Below are 21,398 nucleotides of genomic sequence, written 5' to 3' on the forward strand. Positions count from 1 at the left end.
AGTAATTTTGATAAAGGTGATTAGGGACCATGATTATAGCCTAATAGGTACTGACATTGACTGAATAGGAATCTGTTTTTCAGTGTAGTAAAGGAGAAGGTGTTCGTGTGCACATGCGTGTGTGTGTGTATGTGTGTGTGTGTGTGTGTGAGAAAGAGAGAGAGAGAGAGAGAGAGAGAGAGAGGGAGAGAGAGAGAGAGAGAGAGAGAGAAATTGGGCTGATTGTGGCAGGCAGATGAGTATTAGGGAGAATTACTTCTTTCAAACTAAACTCAATGAGATTTTAAGTAGAGATTTTATTCTGCTCATTGACCTTTTAGGAGACTATATAGAAAGGACTGTATACTTTTTAGGGACTGTATAGAGTAACTTCTTGACTCTTGAGGTAAAACTAAGATCTGAGTTCTGGTTGTTTTTGCTTAATATGGGGAAAGAGCAAGATCGAGATGGTAGGTAAAGCTCTTAACACAGTTTCCAGCATGTAGTAAGTGCTCTTTAAATGTCTGTTTTTGATTTTGTTGTTGTTGTTAACCCTCACCCAAGGATATTTTTTCCATTGATTTTTAGATAGAAAAATCCTTTTTAGAAAGTGGGGGTGGGGGATATCTATGTGAGAGACACACATTGATTGGTTGCCTCCCACAAGGCCCCAATCAGGGTTGGGGATCAAATCTGCAACCCAAGTACGTGCCCTTGATTGGGAATCGAACCTGAGACCCTTTGGTTCATGGGCCGACACTCTAACCGCTGAGCCAAACCAACCAAGGATAAATGTCTGTTATCATTTGTAATAGTTGTTATTTTATTAGTATTTCAGAAAGCTTTTAGTTATGTAGCCCTTGAGTTTTTTCTTTGTTGAGATGAAGAGGTAAAACTGACTCTTTAAATAATAATTTTAGGAAGACTAGTAATTCAATGAGTCCTAGCCTTCTAAGAATGTAGAAGTATATAATGAATTTTTCTGAAGGGGTGGTGGTTATTAGTACTAAATATTATTTCAAATGTGATTTTTATTGGCTTGAGAGAGAGAGAGAGAGAGAAACGTCAATGTGAGAGAGAAACATTGATTGGTTGCCTCCTGCACGGACCCTGGTCGGGGATCAGACCTGCAACCCGGTGGTGTGCCCTGACCAGGAATCGAGATGACGACCCTTCAGTGCACAGGAGGCCGCTCAACCAATTGAGCTGCACCCGGAACTGAGCTGCACCCGGCCAGGGCCCAAGTGTGTGTGTATTTTTTAAAGGCTTATAAAACAAAGGTAAAACAGTCTTGGCTGCATCGAAATAATCACAGAATATTATTTTTTATTTCTGTTTCTTGAAAATAACATCACATTTTAAATTTTTCTGGAAAAGTTAAGACGTGTTTTTTAAATGGTCTGGATAGTGAAGCTTTTAGCTTGCTCCCAGTCCAGCCTATACGGTTTGTAGCAGAACAGTCCACTATGTAGTTTGCTGTTCAACAAGATATTTCCAAATTATATTTTGTACAAGCCCAGATAGACCTTGTTTTCACTTTGAAGGCATTTTGAGGTCAGTGATGTTTAATTTAGTGCATTGTACAGGGTAAAATGAAGTTGCAGCTTGTTCTGACACTTCATGAAATAATGTAAATGAATTATTTAGTGTTAAGTAAAGAACCCTGCTAAATTATTTTAAACTATTCCAAGTTAATTAAAGTATTTTAAGGTTTAGTTCTCTAAAAATATGTCATTTTCAGTCCATAGATTAACCTTTTGAGTTTTGAATCATACGATACCCTCTTTTAATTAAAACAAAATTTAAATGTATAATGAAAAGGTTAAATTTTTATATGAGCTCTTTATTTTTAAAAAAGTTAATTCAGTGTTATTTCTTTATATACTTCAAAGATTAAGAAATACCTTGAGGATAAAAATGGCATGGCAGTCTTTGGATGATGGCCTTGGCTTTTTTAGAACTGTCGCATTGGAACAGAAAGGAAAGGATGCCACGTGAACCTGATATCAGGATGCAGTGGCTGCAAATAAATTCTTCAGATAAACTCAAGTATAAGAGTATGACAAGAATAAGCTATCATTTATAAAGACACACCTACACAAACTGAAACCCTGAAGAATTTCCAAATTGTGAAGTAAGGGAAACAACCATTTAGTGAGGAAGGAAGGAGCTAGTGCATGCTTCCGTCTTTAAGCATCTCAGAAGATTCCATTGTGGAGTGAGGTGATTGAAACAGGGAAGATGATTTAGTGGCAGCACAACAGATAGATTACCATTTAGAGAGGCCAAAGCCCTGAGATACATTAGGGGATCGGGCTGAGGTTAGAACACAAAGAGGTGTTCAGGAAAAGGCTGCCACATAGCAATATATATGTATGTTTTCTTAAGGAGTTACACATGCTTAGCTTTAACACTTGGTAAACATTCCTATATGGTTCCACTTTTTTCCCCTCTAAAGGTTGATCTCTTAGTCACTTTGAGACATCCTATCAGCTTGGAGGACTCATTTTTCACCCAGTCTTCTTACCTAACCTCTTATAAGCATGAGCATTCCTGCTCCAGCTTGCCCTCAAGTGCACACCTTGGAGTTAATTTTTATGTCATAGCAGCATGCAATCAGTTGTCATAATGCTGCCACCCATCACGCTTCAGGACCGCAGTTAATTACAGATAAGCATTTGTTCAATGTTGGTCTTCCACTAGAGCAAGTCTTCTTTACTGGGGCGTTCCCGACCTCTAACCCAGTGCCTGGCAGAAATAGACACCCAGGAAACACTTGTTGGATGATTGTCAGCAGGAGACTCCTACTAAAATCTGGTCATGACATAGCTACATCCTGATGCAGATGTGGAAGATGAGCAGGGACTAGATCCCATAGAGACATGAAGTCGTGTGAAGAAGCTGGTGTTTCATCTAAGAATAGTTAAAGAGGCCACTGAAGGGTTGTAAGTCCAGGTCCACCTTTGGGTGGACATCTCCCTTCTAGACCTCTAGCTAGTGCTTTCTTCATGGTTCATAGAAAGATATTTGTCACATGAAAAGCAAAGTAACATTTGATTTATGGTTATATATACAATAAGTTTCTACAGACACTCCCAGAGTACTCTTCTTACACTTTATAAAATAATCATTTTATGTATTTAAAATACAGCTGTGGATTTATAAATAATGAGAAGAATTAAAATATTTATATTTAGCCCTGGCTGGTTTTGCTCAGTAGTTATTGTCGGCCTGCAGTCCGGAGAGACCCAGGTTTGGTTCCCGCTAAGGGCACGTACCTCGGTTAGTTTGTCCCCGGCCCTGGTTGGATTGTGCAGGTGTCAGCCACTCGATGTGTCCCTTTCACATAGATGTTTCTCTCTCTCTCTCTCTCTCTCTCTCTCTCTCTCTCTCTCTATCTCTATCTCTATCTCTATCTCTATCTCTATCTCTCTCCCCCCCCTCTCTCTCCCCCACACCCAACTCTACCTTGGGTGAGGATAAAAATATATATATTTATATTTCAGTGAATAAATGACTATAGTGAATTCGGCTTCATAATAAAAACAAAGCCTATAGTATAGCTTTCACGTTAAAAAAGCAATTGGTCGATATCAGATATCTTCTGACTAATAGGCAGAAGCAAACAGATAGTAAAATTCATCCAAGGAATTAAATAATAAGAATGTTATAAAACCCGAAAGTTGTGCTTTTGAAGGAAATTTTAAGTGAAAATTATTTTTAGTTCCTGTTCTATTGAACCAAAGAATTTAAAGTCCTGCTCAAATAAACTAATATATGATGTCAAACATGTATCGCATTTATTTATTTATTTATTTATTTATTTATTTAGGCTTAAGCAACAGAAATGTATTTTCTCGCAGTTCTGGAGACTAAAAGTTTGAGATTAGGGTTTCTACAGGATCAGCTCCTTCTGAGGGCCATGAGGGAAAGGTCTGTTGTTCTAGGCTCTCTCCTTGACGGTCCCTGCAGAGAGTCCTCTCCTGTCTGTGTCTTCCCATCGTCTTTCCTCTGAATGTGTCAGTCTCCAAATTTCCTCTCCTCTGCTGCCATCTTGGATCCTTGAACACACATTGCTTTTAAATGACCAGCATTTTTATGCTTTTAAATTAACCTCCCAAGAAATGATTTCTTCTTTCTTTAAGAAACTATACTTTTTAAAATTCTAAATGTAATAGCAGCTTATTGCAGAAAAATTAGAAATCTTAAAATGCATTAATCTTAATCTCTTCTTTCCCTTTTGTGTTAGTTGCACTTCTTTAAAAACACTTTCTTTTTTTTCTATTTATTGAGTAGGCAATTTTCTAACATGGTTTGCAATTTCTTTGCTATGACCATTGCATCTCACTAGTTTCTTTTGGATTCATTTTCCTTTTTACTGAAAAAAAAAATTCTTGAGTAGCTCTCTCATTGCGGATCTATCAGTGGTAGACTTCTTTTTTGTCCAAAAATACTTTTATTTCACTCTTACTCTTCAGTTCTAATTTAGCTAGATATAGCTGGCAATTTTATTCTTGTAATGCTTTAAATATATTCTTATATTCTGATATCTTGCTGATAAGAAGTCTAAAGGTATAATGATAAATTTTGTTGCTTTTTTTTAAATAGTCACCTTGAAAAACTGTATTTTCCTCCCTTAAAACATTTTTTAAATTTACTGTGCTGATATACCAAATGAATTAATGTAATTTTTAAAATAAGTAAGTGGTAAAGTGTGAGTCATGAAATATGGTAATATTTTGTCCAAAACAAAAATCACTTAAGATTGCTCCTCGAATATATATGAGGTGATCAAGTGTAATGTTCTATAGTATGCTGTAGATAGTGTCGTATGTTTATTATTGGCTTTTTTTCAAGGGTGGTATTTTAAATTATATTTTAATTTAAATGGAGTCCTACAACAGACCAGTGCTGTCCCATAGAAGTTACTTTGATGATGGAAATGTTCTATACCTGCACTGTTTGATAAAGCAGCCATTAGACCCTGAGTGCCAACGTATTATCTTTTTATTTACCCTTATCTCTTATTGAGTGAATAGACATTTTAAATTAATAACTTGATTGGTTTTAGGCCATATGATTTAAGGTAATTCATTTTTACATGCAGGTTTTTTCCCCAGAAATTTAAAGATGATTAGCTTCTTTGTTTTAGTAAAGATTTGACTATATAGGATAGGATTAGAAGAAAGTTGTAGAACTATAATGAGATTGTATGTTTAGCTTATGGTCTGGTTTCTACATTATAGTCATATAAGTACTATATTAAGGTTGATTTTTCTTCTGAGGTTACTTTTTATAGAAGTATTAGTTCTTGAGTAAGAATAATTATAGGAATAACTCTAGGTTTCACTTTAATAAACAAGTAAATTTGTTAATAATGTCTTCTATTTTTCAGATTGCAAATAGAAGAATCTTCTAAACCTGTAAGGCTATCACAACAACTAGACAAAGTTGTGACAACCAATTACAAACCTGTTGCCAATCATCAATACAATGTAAGTCTGTCTTCATTACATTATGTCTTGATTCTTTTCTGTATCATATACCTTGCCATCAGGTTTCTCCAGGCTTAGTAAGGAATATGACAATATGCCACGCTTAGAAAAGTTGTCGCTCTGTATTCTAAGTTATACTATTTAAACTACTATTGATAAGTTTTTCAAAGAAATAAACACTTCACTTTTCATTGTTTCTAATGTTTTAAATTTATGGTGTCCTTAATAAATAATAGTTATACTATTTTTCATTTTCTTTTTATTTCCTTTGAAAGAATGCTAACATTCCTCAATACTCATTTTAATTAGTTAGTTAGTTAATCCTCACCCAAGGATATTTTTCCATTGGTTTTTAGAGAGAGTGGAAGGGATGGGGGAGAGAGACATACCCATTGATCAGTTGCCTCCCGCACATGCCCTGATCCAGGCTGGGGATGAACCTGCAGTCCAGATACATACCCTTGACTGGGACTCGAACCCAGAACCCTACAATGTGCAGGCCAGTGCTGATTTTTCTATACCTTTATACCAGAGTTTTTAATGTTTTGACAAAAATTTAAAGATCACGAAACAATGATAATTATTACTATCTCACACTACCATGCAAAGTGAGGACTGCCCTTATGTTTTTTAAACCTTTTTATTGAAGCATATCATATATACAATATATATTGTATTCTACAATATACAATACACACATATATTGTATACATCTGTATACTTTGTGCCAGGCACTGTCCTGGGTGTCTCATAGTGACACATTTAATTGTCATACCTAACTCTTTGAAGTAACTACTAGTATTAGCCTCATTTTACAGATGAAGTTACTGAGACACAGAGAGGTTAGCTTATAGGTCAGTCACCCAGCTGGTAATTAGTTGGTCCAGGTGTTGGACCTAAGCAGCCTGGTATAGGAGCCTTACTCTTAATTAACCAACATGCTATGTTACTGCTGGTCATTAGCATTGCTAACAGAGCGAAGGGTTTTGGGTCTTGAAATACCTGTAATGGAAGGAAAAACGTGATGGTTCACAGAAAATAAAATGAAGCCTAGGTTAAGTCAAGTAGCAATTAATAGTTGACATCTTGTGCCCTACTTTGTTGCTTAAGATCTTGATGCTGAGTTTAGGAAGAAGTAAACTCTAAGACTGAACTGAACTACTAGTTCATTTTTTTTCTTCTGCTTTTATTTATTTTTATATGTGTTTATTTACTTTTGAACCACTACTTTATGATACTTGAATTTCTTCGTTATTTTATATGAGAGAGGTGCCATATGTCTGCAGAAACAGGCAGGCATCCTCAGTGAGCAGAATGCTAAAATTGAAGAAGGTAAAATCCTAGGGACTGTAATGAACTGAAATGCACATGACCCTTCTAAAGATATTCAAATTTTTAAAATTGCTACACTATATGTAGATTAAATAAAGCCAGTCAGAGTTCAGTTGCATTCAACCAGGCTTTAATTTTACAGCCTTTGGTTATTGCTTTAAGAAAAATGTAAACTGAAGAAGAAGACAAGCAATAAGTGGAGACAATATTGTCAGATTATCCAAGAGATGTATTTTTCTGTTGTCTATTGATTGAAACAAGTAGATAAAGGTCTACTTTTTTGTCCTCTTCTATTCTCATCTTTTCTACTTATAAATGGTAATACATGCAATTTTCTTCTTCTTTTTTTAATCCTCACCCGAGGATAATGTTCTGTTTATCTTCAGATAGAGTGGAAGGAAGGGGGGAGAGAGAGAGAGCGAGCGAGCGAGCGAGAGAGAGAAACAGAGAAACATCGACTTGAGAGAGACACATTGACTGGTGCCCCCTGCACAATCCTGATCAGGGACTACCGCTACCAAGGTACAAGCCCTTGACTGGAAGCGAACCCACAACTCATTGGTCCACAGGCCGATGCTCCAACTGCTTTTCTAAAGACAAGTGGAAATATACAAGTGTAAAATATTATAGGTCTTCATTGTCTTTGCCCTTCTTCATTAGTGTACTTCTCCGGTAGCCCCTGACTATGCTTATTTTTTTGTACTTATGGGCCAAGTTTCTATGTACACTTTCCACTCCCGTGTATGTTTGTGGTGGTTGTTTTTTTAAAAAAATATGTTTTTACTGATGTTTTTAGAGAGAGATAGAAACATCGATATGAGAGAGAAACATTGATCCGCTGCCTCCTGCACGTCCCCTACTGGCGATCGAGCCAAAATCTGGGCACATGCGCTGACTGGGAATCAAACAAGCACCTCTGAAGTCCATGGGATGATGCTCACTCAGTTCACTGAGCCATTCCATGTGGACCTGTCCATGTTTTTATCACAGTGAAGACAAGAATGACCTCACTTTCCATAAGCTATAAAGAGATATAACCTTTCTGAAGAGAATTGTGGAAAGAAAGACAAGTTGCCCAAAGATGTATATGCAATAGCGTCTATTTCTGTTCTTTAAGATAGAAGACTGGAAACAAGTGTTCATAAATGAAGATTAGTTTAATACTTTAACAGTCATCATTTTGGGGTAATAGGAGTGTTTTTATCCTAATCTTCTTTATAAAATTGTTTTGAATTGTCCCAGTATATATGGTTTGAACTGTCACAGTGGGCAGTAAAGCTTTTCTGTTGGGATGGTGTTACTGGCGAGATGACGAGATCTCGGTTCTTCTTGAAGGAGGGATTTCCATCAAGAGACACAAAGTGCAGAAAAGCAAGCAAGAATTTACTGGCCGCAGTGAAAACACACTTAGGACAGCGAAACAAGGAAGGGCTTAGCATAGAAGAAGCCACAGGAGTCCTAGGCTGGGCTGCTTTGGCTCACTAAGAAGTCAGAGAAAGGGGCCTTGGGGACAGGTTCAGGGGGTCTGCCTGGGATGAGCTGCCACTGCCCATTGCTGCCCTGGTTGCAAGTCTCCTGGGGTCCCTCAGAGAGAAGAAGGGGGAAAGGAATGGCACAGGCGTGCTTCCCTGGGGGAGAGCACATGCTGGGTCCTTTGAGTTGATGGTATTTAACTCTCTCTTGCAGGTGGGAATCTTAGGGGAGGTCTCAGGGGAGGGTCTCAATAGAATATTCATCAGCTTCCCGGGTGTGCTCCTTCAGGGTCCTGGTCTCCTGATTGGTCTGCACCAGGGCAGGGGGTCTTTAGTCAGTGCAGCTGGTCCTGAGGCAGCCATGGTGTCACTTGTCTGGATTTGCTGCTTTTCTGTACCTGGAGCTGAAATACAACTGAGGCCTAGATGTTATCTTTAGGGAAGAAAAGTCAAGGGGTGTAAACCAAATGACCAGTTTTATGAAAGATCAGGGATCCAAACGCATAGCCCGCAATATGCTAGGGGAGGAAAGATTAGCCTGGGGGTGAGGTCCTTGTTTTTTCATTTCTGCCTGTTGCTAGGTACCCTGGACTTTCTGCCCTGGTGACTCTCTGTACCTGGCCCAATGTCCTTGCTCTGTTCACACAGACTGTAGTACTTACCAGTGAGCCAACCCGGCCGGAGCTAAGCATTACATTAAATTGGTCTCTTTAGCCCAGCTGGTGTGGCTCAGTGGATTGATCATCAACCCATGGACCAAGAGGTTGCCGGTTCGATTCCCAGTCAGGGCACATGCCCAGGTTGTGGGCCAAATCCCCAGTGGGGGGGCATGCAGGAAGCGGCCAATCAGTGTTCTCTCTCATCGATGTTTCTACCTCTCTCTCTCTTTCTCTCTCTAAAAATCAATAAAGAAAAAATAAATTGATCTCTTTAGTTCTGGCCAGTTTGGCTCACTAATTTGAGAGTTGCAGGTTCGCAGGTTCGATTCAGGTCAAGGTCACGTACCTCAGTTGCAGGCAATCTCTATCTGTGGCCCTGGATGGGGTTGTTTGGGAGGCAACCAGTTGATGTGTGTCTCTCTCTCTCCCTCCCTCCCACTCTATCTGAGAGAAATAAAAGATCAATGGAGCCCTGGCCAGTTTGGCTCAACAGTTAGAGCATCAGCCTCCAGGCCAGAGAGTCCAAGGTTCAATTCCCGCTAAGGGCACGTACCTCAGTTGCAGTTTGTCCCCGGCCCTGGTTGGGGTTGTGTGGGTGGCAACCAGTCGATGTGTCTCTCTCACATCGATGTTTCTCTCTGTTCCTCCCTCTCTCCCTCTCTATCTGAAGATAAATCCAAAAATGTCCTTGGGTGAGGATAAAAAAAAAAAAAAAAAAAAGATCAATGGAAAAATATCCTTGGGTGAGAATTTAAGAAAATTAATAATAAATAAATAAATTGATCTCTTTAGTTCAGCGGTTCTCAACCTGTTGTTCGCAACCCCTTTGGGGGTTGAACGACCCTTTCACAGGGGTCACCTAAGACATAACAGTAGCAAGAGTACAGTTATGAAGTAGCAGCGAAAATAGTTTTTTTGTTGGGGGTCACCACAACATGAGGAACTGTATTAAAGGGTCACAGCATTAGGAAGGTTGAGAACCACTACTTTAGTTCATGAACTGTCTGGAATATAATACCTACATACTTGCCATTCAGAAAACATCGATCGGGTTCAAAAGAATTCTACAGTTAGCTTTACATCTTAATTCACCTCTTCCTTGAAAGCTTGGCCCTGACAACTCTCCCCTTACCAGCATGTAACCTGTCAGATTTCTCCCTTAGTGGCCTTTCCTCTGTATTAAATCTTCATTAAGTTTGTGAGCCTTGAACCACTTCATGTAGGTCACCAGTTTCCAAAGTGAGAGTTTTAAAACACTAATTTTGTTTGAATCTCTTGGGGGGGGCGGGGGAGTGAAAAGGATTCTGTGTTAAAAGAACATGTAGATTCTGCTTATACGCCCCCCCCCCGCATTCAAAATTGACACTGCCTTTAATATATTAATGTTGGGAATCTTTAGGAATTTGTTTAATCCTGCACTTTGCAAACATTTTAATATTAAATTCCCCTCCCCCATTCTTTGAAGTAGTGGAAACAAACTTTGGGGAATAATATGTTGTCTAAGTAGGATTTACAAGAGGACCTAGTGAATGAGGGCGTGGGAAATATTGGAACTTGTGTTTACCTTGTTTTTTACCTAATAAAGGAAAGAAGTTGAGCTTTACAAATATTTACCATGTGGGAATGCAGACTGGTGCAGCCACTATGGAAAACAACAATATAGTGTTTCCTCAAATAATTAAAAATTGAACTGCCATTTTTGACTCAGTGATCCCAGTTATAGGAATATGACCTAAGAAGCCTGCAACACCAATCAGGAAGATCATATGTTCTAGCAGCACTATTTACAATAGCTAAGATCTGGAAGCAGCCCAAGTGTCCATCAGTAGATGAGTAGATAAACAAGCTGTGGTACATATACACCATGGAATACTATAAAGCTGTAAGAAAGAAAGATCTCTTGGGGTTTTTTTTTATTTTTTTTAATTATCCTTACCCAAGGACCTTTTTCCATTTTTTTGTTCAGATAGAGTGGGAGGGAGAGAGAGAGAGAAACATCGATGTGAAAGGGACACATCAAGTGGTTGGCACCCACATGACCCAACCTGGACCGGGGACAAACTGCAACCGAGGCACATGTCCTTAGCGGGAACCGAACCAAGGTCTCTCCGGACCGCAGACCAATGCTCTAACCACTGAGCCAAATTGGCCAAACCAGAAAGAAAGATCTCTTATCCTTTGAAATGACATGGCGGGACCTAGAGAGTATTATGCTAAGCAAAATAAGCTAGTCAGAGAAAGAAAAGTATCCCATGATCTCACTTATTTGTGGAATATAATGAACAAAATAAGGAGATGAACAAAATGGACCCAGAGACATAGAAGTAGTGTTCAGATTAACAAACTTCGGGGAGGGGGTAGAGGTAAACCAAAGAATTTATGCAGATATGCACAACCAGTGGACATAGACAACAGTGCTGGGGGGAGGGGGGCGGGAAAGGGAGGAGGGTGTCAATGGGGGAAAAGGAGAAACATCTGTAACAAAAATAAATTAATTAAATGAAATTAAAAGGAAAACAAAAGAAATATTTACCATGTGAACTGACCCTGGCCCCCTTATGCAGTCAGTTCCTATGCTAGTGAGTCATGTCCCAGCAGAAGGGTAGGAATTGCACAGCGAGGGGTCGACAGGGATGCTCTCAGCACCTCACATTTACTTTTGCTTTCAGCTTTTTGTTTTGATGCTAAATTCAAGAATTGACAGATTATAGTATCTTTTATTAACTAAACTCAATGTAAAAAATGAACAAATGGTTTTAAAAGATTTCTGCAAATAATCACTAGATTTAAGATAATACTAATAAAGCACTTACATGTAAACAAGAAGGTAGAAAAACTGACACTTCTAAGATTATCTCTCTATTAGTCGCTTTTTGATGTAATCCAATCTAATAAGAACTTTGCCCTTCCAAAAAGGAAGTTATCAATATCACTGTAAATATGGCTTGTCATCTCTGTCTTCACTGGTGATTCAGTTAATGTCTATCATAGAAACAAAAACAACCCTAAATATTTCAAGCAGAAAAGGATTTCACACAGGGAATTGGTGATGAATGGTATAGTAATACAAAATGTAAAGGCTTGACTTGAAAAAGGGTTTGTTACCAGAGATCGGGAAGCTGTTGCTATTGGAGGTGCTCCCATAAGCACAAATAAAGAAAAAAGTCCCTCTTCCTCCTTGCTTTCATTCTCCCATTGGCAGAACCCGGCTGTAAACCAGCTGGGAGGGAATCTTGGAAGTGGAGCCTGCAGTTCCCCACTCCACCATCCCCCAAGGCTGAAGCTGAAGGTTGTCAAAAATAACTGGCATAGTGACCCTTGGGTGGGTGGGTGGGTGGGTTGTGTGTGTGTGTGTGTTGTACCTTAATTATATTGGCTATTGTTGGTGTGAAACTATCAGTTTGCAACTCATTTAGAAACTAAGCATCCAAAACATGACAGATCACTGTATTTTAAGAGCAAAACAATAGTTTTATAATTTTGACAAATTAAAACTTACTCTTAAAATAATGTTTTTTTTATTTCATCCTTTCATTTTTGTTTGTGTATGCTTTATAATGTATATGCATATTAACAGTACATTTTTACAATTTAAAAAAAGATATACATATAGTTTATGCTTTAAATTTTTTGCCAACAGAGGTATGTTATCAAAACATGTGAAAGGGTAAGGCTTCTGTATATGTGTTCTGGTTGACTTTGTGGACATTATCATCTGGCCTGTGTAAATTCACAGCATTCTTATTAAGTAGTCCACAGTCTTATGACCTTTCCTCACAAGGAATCATGTCCTCTGTTGTCTAGCTAGTGGTCCTCAATGCTGGCCATACCCTAGAATCATCTGGAAAGCTTTTTTAAAAAGAAAAATACGTCCAGAGAGTGAAGTAATTGATATGATGTGGAGGCCAGCTGTCTTAAAATTTTCAAGCTCCCTGGATAATTGTAGCATGCAGCCACTGATCCAAAGAGACAGGACCTTTTTATAGTCTGTATGCCATCTCCTGTTGGGGGTGGGGGCCAAAATGATACCTTGGAGGAAGTCTTTTTCCTCCAGACCTGAGGCTTTTATACAGAATTATTTTCTTGTCTTTATCATTCCCTTCATGCACCCCTGCCCCAGACTGAAAAAAAAGATTTCTTTCTCCTGGAAAAACTTAACTAGAAAATTATTGTTGGAAGGAACAGAATTATTACATAAAATCTTGAGGTAAGTCACCAAGAACTAGAGAGAAACTTCATTTTTATGTATACTCTAATTCCTTTAATGTGGCAACCAACTGTGTTAGTCTTTAGAACTAAGGTTATTGGGGTGGGGTGGTTATCATTGTCTTTTTAGTTATATGTATAAATTTGGAATTTTGCTGATTAAAATAGATACCTGCAGGACTGTATCATAAAGGCCTTTCCGCAGTATTTGCCTACTATACTGTAGTCTAAGTATACTACACGCTTTTGTCTGTTTGAATTTGCACTCCAAGGACTGACCAACACTAAAGAATTAACTTGGACACACTAGGTCGAAATAGAAGCATTGGGGGCAGGAATCTTTCATAAGGATTTAAAATGCAAATCATGATAATCAAGGCTGTCATGCTTCCTTCAAAAGTTAAACACCTCCACAAAGACTGTCTTGACAAAGCAATCAGAGTATTTCTGCAAACAACAATCTAGAATTTATAGACATTTGTATTATATCTTAATTGGCAGTGAGTAGCATTTATAATTTTAGTGATTAAGATTTCAGTAATGATGTTTGAACATCTCTATATCACATTCATAATGGATTGTAAACATTTGGTTGCATTTTAGTCTTGAATAATTTGTTTTCTATTGTGAAAGTAAAATTGTGTATGATGCAATTTTGGATTGTGAAAATTTGTAACTGGAGACTACATTTGAATTTCTTTCTCAATCGACATTTTTATACCACTAGTTGTGCAGTGATCTGTGGTCACTGAGGGCAGACATAAGCTCAGTAGTGAAAATTCACATAATATAAAGGTTGTTCTAGTCTAATAACTGTCCTACTGATATTTTGTGGTAGCTGCTAACAAGTTAGATATCTGATTGCTTCGAGTATTATTTTCTTAGGAAGCCTGTACAAAACAGGATGCCCAAAGGGAGAAGAGCTAAAAAGAGAAGAAATAACATTGTCTCAAAACTGTAGTCTTCTAAATAGACTAGTTTGTATCATTTGTAGTTTATGTATAGAATTAATTTTATTTGTAATACAGAGTTGTAAGTACAATATTTAGATTTATCATTTCTGCCCTGGCCGGGTAGATAAGTTAGTGAAAGCGTCATCCCCATGCACCAAGGTTGCAGGTTCTGTCCTGGTCAGGACATATGCAAGAACTAACCAATGGCCCTGGCCAGTTTGGCTCAGCGGTTAGAGCGTCGGCCTGCAGTCCAGAGAGACCTGGGTTCGGTTCCCGCTGAGGGCACGTGCCTCGGTTGCAGTTTGTACCCGGCCCTGGTTGGGTAGTGCAGGTGGTGACTACTCGATGTGTCCCTTTCATGTTGATGTTTCTCTCTCTCTCTCTCTCCTACTCTATCTGAAAAAAAAATGTCATCAGGTGAGGATAAAAAAAAAAAGAACTAACCAATGAATGCATAAATAAGTGGAACAACAAATCGATTCTCTTTCTCTCTTTTTCGCTCAGATCAATAAAAGAACATTTTTTTAAAGATTATCATTTCTGGCCCAGCCCGTGTGGCTCAGCGGTTGAGTGTTGACCCATGCACCAAGAGGTCCTCGGTTCAGGGCACATGCCCAGGTTGTAAGCCCAATCACCAGTGGGGGGCATGCATGAGGCAGCCAGTCCATATTCTCTCTCATCGATGTTTCTTTCTCTCTTTCCTTCTCCCTTCCTCTCTCTCTAAAAATCAATTAAATAAAAATTTTTTTTTTTAATTATCATTTCTGCAGTTTAGTTTTACAAAGAAAAGTTACCTCAGGAACATTAGTTTTGTCCTGACTATAAAATTATTAGTAATTAAATGACCATGGAAATTATTTAAATCTCTTTTATAATTACATATACATTGGAACTACTGGGTAACACAAAGCAGAATTTGGATTATGAGCCTGTCTTGGAAATTATCAAAAAAGATTTAACTAATCTTTCAGTACAAAAAAATTTTTGAGAACAATCTTTTATAAGTTATCTCATAGTGTAGGCCCTGAAGACATTAAAGAGATGTTCCACTTTACTTTTTGTTTTTAAATAAGTGTAAGGTTAAGTTTCTCTAATGAGGAATATTTTTGTCATTGCTGTTATTATTTTATATATCTGGGTTTTCAGATTATACTTTTAAGTATTTTAATTTCATGGGTCAAAGTAAAGTTAGGCTGCACAGCCCTTGGGTATTGATTTGTTTCCCCTCATTTTAAGTAGGAAAACAGCCCTGGCCGGTTTGGCTCACCAGTTAGAGCGTCGGCCCTCGGACCAGAGAGCCCCGGGTTCGGTTCCCGATAAGGGCACTGCTTCAGTTGCAGATTGTCCCTGGCCCTGGTTGGGGTCATGTGGGTGGCAACCGCTCGATGTGTCTCTCTCACATCGGTTTCTCTCTCTCTTCCTCCCTGTCTCTCTCCCACTCTATCTGAAGATAAATGTAAAAATGTCCTCGGGTGAGTATAAAAATAAAGTAGGAAAACACCAACGTTAGTGCAATATTTGTGAGATTGAAGCGTGTAAACCAAGATTAAAAGAAGGAAGATCTGGGTAGAATTCGGTAGTTTTCTCACTGCTCATTAACATTGTTAATCACAACTTAATCTGATTTATAATCTTATCTTTCAGTTTTGATTTTAATGTTTCTTTCTTTGTTTATTTTATTTTATTTGGTACGTGCCCCTAGCGGGAACTGAACCGGGACTCTCTGGTCTGCAGGCCTAAGCTCCAACCGCTAAGCCACACCGGCCAGGGCTCTGACTTACTTTAAATTCTTACCTTTAACTCCTGCCTTCTTGGGTCTGACAGATGGCTCTGGGGTTGGGACAACTTAATAACAAACACTTCCGAAGTTTTTCTTCCTGCTGAGGAATAGTGTGTGTGCCCTCCCTGAAGTGAGCCCAGTGCTATATCAGCAGGGCTCTTTATTTGAAAATATTTTTCTATTAAGTCTTTCTAGCGTCTCCAGTCATTTTACACAGGAGAGGGACTTCTAAGGGTGGAAGTTGAATATATCATCACTTCTCGTTCCTGTTCCCTGAATTTAACTCTTCTTTCAGCCTAAATGAGAGCTGGGAAGGGAGGGCAGACAATATCATGCAACTTTGCCTTCCTACAGAGAATGCAACCGCCTAACACTGGTCTCTTGCTAGGTTCCCACTTCCTCTCTTGTTTCTCTTGAGGACTAACCGCCTTTGGCTAAATGAAACCCCACACCCCAGTCAACCCTGTGGGGAAGGAATAGGCCTTCCCCACCTGCCTTAGTCTGAGTCTCTCTCCCTCTCTTGTCTGGATCCCAAGTTAAGTATTTGTTATCCCACACGTGACCAGAATAGAGGATTATAACAGCTTCATCCCCTGGTCCTGACTTGTTCCTACTTTTTTAGCAGGTCCCCTTTCTAGACTATTCATCACAATACAAAAACATAAACCAATTCAAGTGCAGTGCAACAGTGGGGGGTGGGGGGTGGATTTCAGAGTGCAAACTAAGTACAGTCGTAACCAGGGAAAATAGATATATTTTAGTCATTGGTCAGTAAAGCAAGGCTTAAAATATTAATCCCATAAAGCGTTCCATGATACCACTTTTTCTTAAATGCAGAGACCCTTGTGCTTGGATTTGTGGGTTTTGCCCTATCATGCTTTCTTTCTGCACAATGCAACCATTCTCTTGGTTCTATGTTCTCTTGATCTTAGAGAAAGAAAACTCCTTGAATGGACCTTGGATCCATCTCTTTTGGTCTTTGCACTCTTGCAGCTTCCTTTCTAGCTGAATTGGGGCAGACTCTGTCCTCTGCCTTTGTCCTTAAATGCATTTTTTAAAGGTGATTTTTAAAATGTGTTTTTACTTATTTTTTAGGGAGGAAGGGAAAGAGAGAGAGAAACATCAGTCAGCTGCCTCCTGCATGTCCCCCACTGGGGATGGAGCCCGCACCCCTGGCATGTGGACAGCGCTCAGTCCACTGAGCCACACTGGCCAGCCCATGCTTAAGATTTTAAAGAGATGAATGGATTTTTTTTTAATCCTCGAGGATATTTTTCCATTGATTTTTTTTTTTTTTTTTTTCTTTTTTTTTAAGTAGGAGGGAGAGAGAGAAACATCATTGTGAGAGAGATACATTGATTGGTTGCCATCCACATGACCCCGACCCCGACCAAGGATCAAACCCATGACACTCTGGTCTGAATGCTGGTGCTCTAACCATTGAGAAACTGGCCAGGTCTGGATTTATTTTTCATTTTTTTTTTTTTTATCCTCAACCGAGGACATTTTTCCATTTTTTGTAAAGATAGATTGGGAGGGAGAGAGAGGAAGGGAGAGAGAGAGAAACATCGACGTGAAGGGACACATCGAGTGGCTGCCACCCGCACGACCAACCAGGGCCGGGGACAAACTGCAACCGAAGTACGTGCCCTTAGCGGGAACCGAACCCGGGTCTCTCCGGACCGCAGGCTGACGCTCTAACCGCTGAGCCAAACTGGCCAGGGCAGGATTTATTTTTTTATTTGTTTATTTTTTTCTGTTAATCCTCAAGGATATTTTTTCATTGGTTTTTAGATAGAGTGGAAGGGGGTGGGGAGAGAAACATCGATGTGAGAGAGACACATTGATTGGTTGCCTCCCACATGACCCTGACTGGGGCGGGGAATCCAACCTGCAACCTAGGTACAAGCCCTTAACCAGGAATCGAATCTGTGACCCTTTGGTCCGCAGGCTGACGCTCTAACCACTGACCTAAACCAGCCAGGGCAGGATTTCTTTTTTAACTTGAGTAAACATTGTGCAAATTTAAGGTATATAGTGTGTTATTTTGATACAGTTATATATTGTAATATGATTATCCTAGTGATATTTATCATATGTGTAATTATAGTAGAATGTTGTCTATGTCCATATTACAGCATTAAAGTACAGTATTATCTTTATTCATTACAATGTGCACTAGATCTCTGTGGCTCATATACTACTGTTGCAGGTTTGTACCCTTCCACACCAGCAGTCTTATCTCCCTACCCTCTGAGATGAATAGATTTTGAGTTTTACTTCCAAGGTCTACATATCAAAAATACTAAGACGATTGTTAGACCTTTTATCTTGTCTAGTTTCTGATTTTATTTAACTGAAAGACATATACTCTTCCTTGTCATAAGTACCTCTTGCCACTAATTTGAAAGTTTCTGATTAGATATAAGATACATTTTTAGTCTTAACATCAGTAAAAAACTAAATGTTATCTTTCTGATAACAAACCTCTATTGTTAAAATAGAGTAAGCTTTACTATATCAGGCTAGAATGTGTGCAGTAATTGATTGTAAGTTTTGCAATGCATTTCAATGCTTTGGGAGCCAGCCCCTGGAGTATAGTTATCCCAGTGGATGCACAGCAGATTGTCTGCTGGCAGCTGTCACCTGCTGATGCTTGATCACCAGGTGGGCTGCTGCAGTTTCTGAGTAGTTCTTTGAACAAGTTCCTGATGCCTTACAAATGAAGTGTTTCTAAGAAAATTTAAAAGCTTAATCAACTGAAAGTTTGCATGTTTGTAATAAAAAGATAATTTTTTTACAAATGAACAAGTCCTTGGATGGTAACACTAGAAATAAGTCCATACGTTCCCTAAGCGCCATTGTATACTTCATTCTATAGGGGAAGAAACAAGTTCAGGGAGGTTGCCCAGAGCCAGGATGAGAAACAGCCTCCTGTCACTGCCCACGTTCTTGGCTGTTTACCAGAGCTTCCCAGACTTGTCACATCCTAGAAAACCTGCTCTGTGATCTGCCAGCCTCTTAACCCTCTGCCTGCCCCTGAAACCTACAGTTTTGGAAGGTGCCACCTACTAAACTGCATTTGTTATCAACTTACTGTATTTGGAGTAATCAAAAACAAAATTGATAGAATTTGGCAAAGAAGGCCTTTTTTGGGCTAAATGGACACAGTACATAAAGCTAAATTTAGGAAACAATGAAAATGGTGTATGGATCGGCATTGATACTGATCTAATAGCTCTTCAAGCCTTAACGATCTGAGGAGCCCTGGGAGCCATGAGGATCCCAGGTTCTGAACCACTGCTCCTAAACCTGCCACCTTGCAGCTGAGAATGTGACCGCTGTTCGGATGTCTAAAACAGAAAATCCTGTGTTTCAGAGTGAGCGTGTTGAATTGATGCTTCTTTTCTTTTACTTTTTGCACATAGATTGAATATGAAAGGAAAAAGAAAGAAGATGGAAAACGTGCTCGAGCTGATAAACAATATGTATTAGACATGCTATTTTCGGCTTTTGAGAAACATCAGTATTATAATGTTAAGGACTTGGTAGATATCACAAAGCAGCCTGTGGTATGTATATGCTCACATTGATCTTTTAAATGTGTCCCATTTCATGAACAGTGTGTCAGTGCAGAGGTGTATCCTATGTGAATGAGTTCATAGGTGCCTACAGTAATGGCTGAAAAGATGTCTTAATGCAGCTTTCTTTTTTGTGTATAACATCAGCTTCATTATTTTGAATTTTAAGTGTATTTACTATTAGTAGTTTCATATGGAGAAAAAGTGGATTTATCCTCCTTTTGACTGATATAACATTACGCCTGAAATCTTTGTTTTTCATTTCTAGTGTTTCTTTTGTTCTCCTAGCTCCCTCCAAAAAAGCTCAACTCCTTTTTATAATTGGAAAATGTGTCTCAGAAGAATCAAATTCTTCTAAAAGTCATACTGGTCTGTCACAGTGAGAGAGTTTATATCTGTCTTCTTGTGGGCCATCCTCTTACGGATTTTAAAAATCAGGATCTCCCTAGCACTAGCACTAGGTCCTTTTAACTGGCAGCACTGCCTCGCGATGCGTGTTGGGACTGCAGTGAGCTTTGCCCAGTCACCATTTTTAAGGCAAAATTTAATAAATTGTTTTCGATATCTTGTTTGTTTTATAATCATTTTTTAACCCTTTTCCAGACTTTTGTGCGTATTTGCTACTAATTTGCACTTCTAATCCATTTTAAATGCTGGTGACAAGTAAAGGGATACAAATCTTTTCTCCAGCCTTTGACATTTTCTTTTGTTTCTCTTTGTTACACTTAATGTTAGCAAAGTATCAAATTGAATTATGACAGTATTTACTTACAACTTTCAAAGTTAAATGGAAAACCTTTTTATTTTCTGTCCTTTTATCTAGTTTCTTTTAGCATTTGTCCACTTTGCCAGTTTACACAAGGAATGTTAATTCTAACTGTTCTGTTTGCTTCAGAATATGTAACAAGATAACCAGTTTTAAAAAACTTTTAAACATAACCAAATCACTGCTTTTTAAAGGGGTTGGTACATTGTTTTCCAGTTTATTCAAAGCTATAGGAAATGATTTATGAAACTTCAGCATTGATTGTACAGTTTCTCACTTCTGCAGAAATTTCTCTACTGTTGTATTTCAATCTTTTACTTTTTTATTAAGAAATTAAATTCCAAAAGACCTAAATAGTTTTTTTAATAGACATCAAGAAAGTGCTCATGTTGCACTATTATCAGCTCATCTCAATGACCTCACTCTCTGCAGCATCAAAGCCTCAGAAACGGCATTCCAAGCTAGAAACAGAGATTTGAAATAGAATAATTAATTAGCTAAGTTGTGTTTCTTCTGGTTTTAATGAAGTTTATCGTTCTGTTTTATATAAATATGAACACGTCAATCCAGAAACTCTGAATTCAAACAATATATTCTAATAGAATAACACACACAAATTATATATATTTGAAAATAGACATTTAGCCCTGGTGGGTTTGGCTCAGCGGTTAGAGCGTCAGCCCACGGACCAAAGAGTCCTGGGTTCGATTCCAGTCAAGGGCATGTACCTTGGTTGTGGTTCATCCCCGACCCCAGTTGGGGTCGTGATGGTGGCAACCAATCAATGTGTCTCTCTCATGTTGATGTTTCTGTCTCTCCCTCCCTCCTGCTCTATCTGAAGATAAATGGAAAAAAATGATTGATGAGGATTAAAAAAAGAAAATAGACATTTGTAGAGGAACATTCAGAAGGTACTAACAAAAGAGTTTCTTTGCACCTGGCCAGTGTGGCTCAGTTGGTTGAGCGTTGTCCCATGCACCAAGAGTGGTCAGTGCACGTGCCTGGGTTGCAGGCTGGATCCCCAATAGGGGGAGTGCAGGGGGAAGCCAATTGATGTTTCTCATTGATGTTTCTATCTCTCCCTCTCCCTCTCCCTATAAAATTAATAAAAACATATTAGAAAAAGAAAAAAAGAGTTCTTTTGCCTTAACATGCAGTGACACATTTTTAAAGTT

General features: G+C 38.7%; 1 protein-coding gene across 4 annotated transcripts in view; it reads left to right on the forward strand.

The window, feature by feature from the left end:
• GTF2F2 (general transcription factor IIF subunit 2) overlaps nucleotides 1–21,398 on the forward strand; it is a 175,864-nt gene that overhangs the window by 140,847 nt on the left and 13,619 nt on the right. For all 4 annotated transcript variants that reach the window (XM_036249991.1, XM_036249992.1, XM_036249993.1 and 1 more), the window contains exons 6-7: nucleotides 5,375–5,474; nucleotides 19,305–19,448. In XM_036249991.1, coding sequence (XP_036105884.1) covers nucleotides 5,375–5,474; nucleotides 19,305–19,448 — 244 coding nt within the window. The remainder of the gene's footprint in view (nucleotides 1–5,374; nucleotides 5,475–19,304; nucleotides 19,449–21,398) is intronic.

The sequence above is a fragment of the Molossus molossus genome, unplaced genomic scaffold, assembly GCF_014108415.1.
Source record: "Molossus molossus isolate mMolMol1 unplaced genomic scaffold, mMolMol1.p scaffold_m16_p_9, whole genome shotgun sequence".
Lineage (NCBI taxonomy): Eukaryota > Metazoa > Chordata > Mammalia > Chiroptera > Molossidae > Molossus > Molossus molossus.